The 7,555-nt window shown below is 33.2% G+C and overlaps 1 protein-coding gene across 1 annotated transcript; it reads left to right on the top strand.

The window, feature by feature from the left end:
* Positions 1 to 315: 315 nt before the first annotated feature.
* LOC129234038 (gastrula zinc finger protein XlCGF7.1-like) lies at positions 316 to 1,248 on the top strand (the record flags this gene model as incomplete). The annotated part of the gene is made up of 1 exon (XM_054867942.1): positions 316 to 1,248. A coding segment is annotated over exon 1 (933 nt), but the record flags the coding sequence as incomplete, so codon positions are not given.
* Between the last annotated feature and the right edge of the window lie 6,307 nt (positions 1,249 to 7,555).

Raw genomic sequence — 7,555 nt, 5'->3', positions numbered from 1 at the left:
CCTGGCTACTATGCTGAACTGTTGTAAAAATAATACTTAGAGTTATGCATAATAAATATTTTTAGCTAACATTGAAAGATGGAGGTGCTGTTAAAGTTTGAAAATATGACTATTTTGAAAATTTGGATTTTGTTAGAACATAGTTAAGATAAGGATTTAATTAAGCCAAGAATAATCAATGCGGTTATTTCTGTATATGATTTGAAAAATTGAAAGGAATTACAACAGTTGATAAGCATTGCTTTGTGTTCTTTATAGAAGAAAATATATCTAATCTGCATCTTTTACATCATTACTTTTTTTTTTTTCAGAATCATGTCTGAAATTTTCAGTGAAGAATCTGAAAATCTTTGTGTCTGCAAAGATTGTGATACGACGTTTCAAAACGCTGGAGACTTTCATTCTCATAAATGTCGAGAAGATAAACGTAAGAGACGTAGCTTTAACAAAGACTCTGCGAGTGATTCATTTAATTGTGAAGTGTGCGGAAAAGCTTTCAAAGATGAACGAGGTATAAAAAGGCACATGCCTGTTCACAACACAACATTAGACTATGCGTGTGACACTTGTGAAAAGAAATTCAAAACAGTTCGTGCTCTCAAAAGCCACATGCTAAATCACACCAAACAACCGAAACATTTTTGTCCAGTGTGTAACAAAGGATTCAAGGAAAGAGGAAACATGAGAAAGCATTTGCGTGTCCACAGCGGTGAAAAGCCTTTCAAATGCGAAGTCTGCAGCAGGGAGTTTTCTCAGAAACGACATTTGGTTGACCATGAAGGTGTTCATAGCAATGAAATGAACTTTGAATGCCAAATTTGCAAGAAGAAGTTCAGGAGACAAAATTCTTTGAAATTCCATACTATGAATCACACTGGGGAACTGCCTCACAGATGCTCTGTGTGCAATGCCGGATTTGCACAAAGCACCAAACTGCGTGTTCACATGCGGCGGCATACTGGTGAAAAGCCATATGCCTGTCATGTTTGTGGTAAAACCTTCAGGCTTCGCAACTCTCTGAATTCGCACTCTGTCGTGCATTCATCTGCAAAGCCATTTACTTGTAATCTTTGCAATAAATCATTTAACAGACAGCTGACTCTCAAGTACCATTACCAAACACATTCAGATACTAAACCTCACAAGTGTGGTTTATGCCCCAAGGCATTCAAGTTCAAGAGTACGCTGAGGAAGCATTGTTCGATGCACACTGGAGAGCAGAAGAGGAAATGTCCCATATGCAATAAGGTTCTGAAATATACCGCTTCTCTCAAGAAACATTTCCTGATTCATACTGGTGAGAAAAAGTATCAGTGTCACATCTGCTCCAGAGCTTTCTCGAGAGTCACAACCCTTCAGAACCATTACATTACTCACACTAATGACTATAAATTTATCTGTGAGGTGTGTGGCAAGCGGTATGGCCGTAAAAGCTCCCTGCAAAAGCACCAAGTTGTGCATAAAGATAACAAGCTGTCTTGCTTCATATGTAAACGTTCTTTTCGCAGTATAGAGTTGTTGAAGAATCATACTCAGTTACATAGTAATTTTTTAACAATCCTTCAAAAACTCAATGAAAACTCGGATACCGAGAATGAAGCGCAATCGTCTGCAGAAGATCAAGGAAACACAATTGAAAAGGATTGCACAGTATCCGAACAAGATGTGGCTCCGGGGTCCAGTTCCTCATTAGCAGAAGAAAATGCGCTCAACATTCAATCGTCACCAAAACTGATTGACAACATCAAACAGGAACCTATTGATTGAAAAAAACAAACAGTGCATTAAATGTCAAATCATTAATAGAGGCTCCATGAATATAATTCAAAGATGGCAGAGACATTTTTTTGTAGTTTGCGCTCTGCCATTTAGTGAAGATTTCTAGTAAAGATATGACTTATACTTAAACAAGCAGAAGCAGCCATCATGTTGATTGTGATTGATTGATTACAGAATGATTCCTTGTTTACATTCATAAGCTATCGGATAACTATCTCACTGCTCTGTACAATGGCTTTTTACTCTTTTCTAACCGAAAGAGAAATTCGACGAATACACATTGTTCTTGGCAAATCATAAGCTAAGTTCTTTAGTCTTGCTCACTGGTGTTCTACAGTTTGTACCTTCTAACGGTAAAAGTCCAAGTTCTCTACGATTGAGATTTTTAAATTCTAATTTCTTTAAAATTCCTTTCTTTAAAATTCCTTCAGTTATAAGAAGCATTGAAAATACTTAAAATAACTATCACTAATTCCTCCTAATGATATCTTTAAATTCTAATTTCTTTAAACGTTCTTTTAGTTCTCATTAATGGAGATCTTTGCATATGTATGTGTGTAATGATTGTTGTTTCGATGTTTTTTTCACACCTTATTGAAGAATTAAATGGGGCTAAACAAACTATTACTTTTTAAAAAAACCTTTTTCTTCCTAGGTCTCCTCTCACCATCAAAATTGTTGGAAGATAGATAAATAAATATTATCAACATATGAAGAAGCTGTAATGGCAGAAAAATTGACCACCTTTGAAAAACATGAAATGATGCTTAATTAAATTATTATTTTAATCTTGTTAACTTTAATTTTAATAAAGTTGATAGACCTCTTTTTTTTTTTGCAAGTTGGTCAGATCATTAAAGTTAGTACCCTTCCAAAAATTATAAGAAAATGAGTTTTTTTTTTTTTTTTTTTGTATCTTTTACTTTTCTTTGTGAGTGATATAAGTCTTATATAATAGAATGTTTGCCTCAGAACTATTTTAATATAATCCCCTTCCCTCATTTAATTTTTTTTTTTTAAATTTTCATTATCGTGAAGTCTGAAAATTGTTGAATTATTTATTTAAAAAGAACATTTTCGACAATTATTAATCAAAGACTCAGTTTTATTATTCAATTTTACTTAACTTCAATTTATCTAACTTCAAATTTTTTTTTTCTAGTTTATTAACGTTTTGTTGATGCATTAATTCTCATAAATATATCTCATTTTTAAAAGAGAAATACTAAATTATTAATAACAACACTTAGTGTTTTCAAGTATCAAATCTTTAAGTGGTGGATAGGAATGTTTTGAGAATTATATTCAGTAAATTACTGAATATACCCTGCCTATCCAGCAATCCTCTAGTTGAACCAAACCATTGCTTCGTTCACTCGTCTGGTCTGCGCTAATTCTATATTAGCTACCGGTTTGTTTGGCACTCTTGGCTTCCTTAAGAGGTTTTCCATTTCCAGCTCAGTCACTTTCCTATGCGGGACTGATGAGTGCTAAGAAGCACGAAACTGCAGTCCTCGACTGGAAATGACTGAACTGGCAGTGTATTTCATGTATTTCTGCTTTAACCCTCGCTATAAGGCAGTAATTTACTGAATAGAAGGTGTAGTTCTTAAAAAAAAAAGATGGGAGGCTCTTACATATTAGATTTTAAAAAAGTTAAAGAATTAAAAATGCATTTGCTCCCAATATACCTCCTCAACTGTACCAATATAGATAGGGTAGGAAATCTTTGAAATAAATCAAATTTGTAGGTAACAGGAAGTTGATCAAAAACTAAACAAGCTTACTTTCCCAAATACTAACATTGATTATTTACTTACGTCAGCTAATGGTTGGTTGGTTCATTAAATTTTAATGGTGCAAGATTCCTTGAGGACTATACTGCGCCAAATGATTCTTTATTTTATACTATTTAATTTTCATTCAAGTTCATAAAGTTACGAAATGATAAAACTGAACGTATTTTGAAGTAAAAGGCATAGAACTTCAAGTGATTTAAAATATAAAGTCTTTAAAAACATGTAAACATTTAGAAAAAATAAATTAAACTATATCTTGACAAAAAAATTTTTTTGAAAAATACGAGAAAGACGAAATTACATTATTACAGTACAAACACTAAATTAAAAAGAAGAAACCAATCTCCCGGAGGAAGGAGTATAAATTGCAATGCTGTGGGTCCCCAAGCAAAACCTTCAAAGATGGATTAAAATCATTAAAATATTTAAAGCGAATTTGATTAAAATTTGGGCAGCTACTGAAAATATGTAACAGTCAACTAAATCTCCCTTGATATTGACCTAGACAGCAAATTATTTCAACTATACAACTGCTTTCAGTTGCTGCTACATCAGCAATTGACACTAGCAAGACACAAGCTCTTACACAACTTGAGGATTTTGTGTTTTCTAGGGAGGATGTTTTATTTCATTTGAAAATACTTAAAGCCTCAACTGAAGCTGCGGGACTAGATAATATTTATCCAAAAAAATTAGTTGAATGTGTAGAGGAATTAGTGATAGTTATTTTAAGTATTTTCAATGCTTCTTATAACTCAGGGACAGTGCCAGAAGACTGAAAGTTGGCTAATATAACGTCACTCTTCAAGAAAGGTTCTAAAGGTAATGCAGGGAGTTATGGACTTTTCACTCCTGAGTCCCCCGTACCTACCACTATTTGTGGCTTAACCAGTTGGATGGGACCCTGAAGACAGGTCTGATTTTTTAAACCAGACCAGTAATCGAGCAGTCTCTGTTCCAGCATCCCCAGAGGTATCGTTTCACTTGGAGGACTTAGTGATCATGAGCATATTTAATGCCCCCCAGTCACCATTAATGAACACGGTGGATCTTGGAACCGCGAGGATCGAACCCGGAACCCTCCTGTCACAAGTCCGATGCATTGCCGATCAGGTCACCATGGCCTGAGTTATGGACCATGGTCTGACTTCAATTGTTTGTAAAACTTTTGAAACTTTGATGAAATCGGGATTATGAATTTCTAAAAGACTGAGTCTGTTGACTAGTTGGCAGAAAGGTAAATTACCTGCTACTAATTTATTGCATTTCTATGACAAGGTTATCATGACTTTAGATGACAATGAATGTGAGGATGTTTATACTTATTTTCAAAAAGCTTTCGATTGGGTACCACATGTTGCTCTTCTCAGCAAACTAGCTGGTTTATATAAGAATAGGAGGGAAACTTTTAGTTAGGTTAAGGATTGGTTGACTGGAAGGAAATAAAGAGTTAGTTGTGAGAGGAAATCATTCTAAATGGTGTGATGTTTTAACTGGGGTTCCTCAGGGATCAGTTTTAGAGCATCTTTTGTTTATTATTTTTATGAATGATATTCATGAAAATATTCCTGGAAACATGATTTGTTTTGCTGATGACGTCAAAGTTATGGGGATTATAAAAAATGAAAAACAAGTAAAATAGATGCAGGAGGATTTAGATCATGTTACTAAGTGAGCAGTTAAGTGGGGAAGGACAGTTTATGTTAGGAAGTGTCGAATGCTGCATTTAGGTCATGGAAATATGCTTGCAAGTTATTAGTTACAGGGTTCAGTCGTTAATCTGAGAGAAAATGGTATTGATTTGGGTGTCTTAACGAATCAAAACTTATAAGTTTAGTCAACAGTGCAGCTTTTAAGTAACAATGCCAAAAAATGCTTGGGTTTATCAATAGATCTATTTCAAGCAAATCTTGAATGATTCTTTTGACTTTGTATAGAAATTTGGTAAGACCTCATTTTGGTAGATTTTAAATATTGTGCCTTCTTGGTACGATGATACAAGTCCAAGTCTATTCTATGGTATTTTTAAAAGCTGTATTAAGATTTCCCTCTAATCTTTGGTGTGCTTTAAATATGAGTTCTTGAGACAAAGCTGAATGTTTTAGATTTAGATCCATCTTATTTTTTCATCCTGTGCGGTAAACCATTTATTTTGCAACAGTACTGGAGTTCTGGAGCAAATGTTGTACCACAAAAAGTTCCAGTGTGCTACTATGTGCAAGCAGAGGTTTTTTTTTTTTTTGGCTCATATCAGAGCAATGTTAGTACGGGATTTTTTTTTTACTAGAATCTTCTAGAATATGGCAAAGTCGAAAATTTCAGTTTTGAGTCATTGGTTTATTAAAACTTTCAAATCATTGTAAAAGATAGCAAAAGACATTTTACAGACTCTCTACCCTTACTACGTTAATTTATCCAACTTTTAAATTGTACACTTGGTTTACATCATGAAATAACTAACTGTGAAGTATAATTCATTGCAGTGATCTGTCTAAATTTTTGCGTGAACTTAATGACTTGAATGCTACTTATCACTTTTATTTTATTATCATTATTTTTTGGTAAAGAAATGTGTTGTGTAACTGGTTGACTTAATAAAGTCAAAATCAATCAATGATCGCCAATGAATTATCATTCCAAGAAAAATCCGAATACTTATCACGTCACAATGAAGAAAATGGCGATTCTTTGTCGAGCTTTTCTTGTGAGTCTTATACCCTGTTCATGGACAAGGTAGACTAGATGTAAATAAAAAAATACGCTGTTTGGCGGCTTTAACCATGTGTTTGGCTTGGAGAATTACAGCGCCCAGCAGATGACGAATATTAGTTCAATTTGTTTAATCGCACAGAAAATCCTCAAATGTGACAAACATTTTAGTTACCCATTTGTTTTCTTTCGGTCAATCCTTTTGCTGAGCAGGGTATAGAAAGGAACACACACACACACACACACACACACACACACACACACACACACACACACATATATATATATATATATATATATATATATATATGTCGTTACTAATAATAAAGCTGAAAGTCTCTCTGTCTGTCAGGATCTCTGTGACGCGCATAGCGCTTAGACCGTTCGGCCGATTTTCATGAAATTTGGCACAAAGTTAGTTTGTAGCATGGGGCATGGGGGTGTGCACCTCGAAGCGATTTTTTGAAAATTCGATGTGGTTCTTTTTCTATTCCAATTTTAAGAACAAAATTATCATAAGATGGACGAGTAAATTACGAAATTATCATAACGTGGAACCGTAACATGGGCACAAGCCAATTGGCGAGAAAATTCACCATACATTTTTTGTAATTATACAGGCGAACCAAAAGACCTTTTAATTTTCTATTACGGGCAAAGCCGTGCGAGTACCACTAGTATATATATATATATATATATATATATATATATATATATATATATATATATATATATATATATATATATATATATATATATATATATATATATATATATATATCTTTAGTCTTTTTTCGTTTGCATCCTCTTAGTGAAAGACTAAATCTGAAGATTTTCGGTTTCTTGCCAAAGCAAAATATTCTTCTATTTTATAGATTCCTACTAGAAATTTTTATCAGAAATTTGATGGATTTATGAATATATTTTTATTTTGTCTCATGAGTCATTAAGTGTTTTTACGTGTTATTTGTTAATTTATTTGTTTATTTTCTTTTACTCATATTCAATCAATTTTGCATGGATTTCTTTGGTACTATTGATGCCCAAGTCTTTTCGGCTTTAATTTAATGTTTCTAAATACATCACTGTGTATGTCTGTAAATTATGATTTCTAATTATTGTGTTGAGTTTTTGAAGATATGACTTGTATATTACTGTAGTTGAAATAAATTTATTGTCACAACATAAAAAAGCATTGCTTCATACATTGTAATTGTGTCTGATGATTTTAAGTAAAGGAACAAAACCATTCATTGACTTTAAATTAA

This window comes from Uloborus diversus, unplaced genomic scaffold (genome assembly GCF_026930045.1).
Source record: "Uloborus diversus isolate 005 unplaced genomic scaffold, Udiv.v.3.1 scaffold_943, whole genome shotgun sequence".
NCBI classification, from domain to species: Eukaryota; Metazoa; Arthropoda; class Arachnida; order Araneae; family Uloboridae; genus Uloborus; species Uloborus diversus.
Note: the sequence above shows the minus strand (reverse complement) of the source record. Positions and strands in the feature narration are given on the sequence as shown.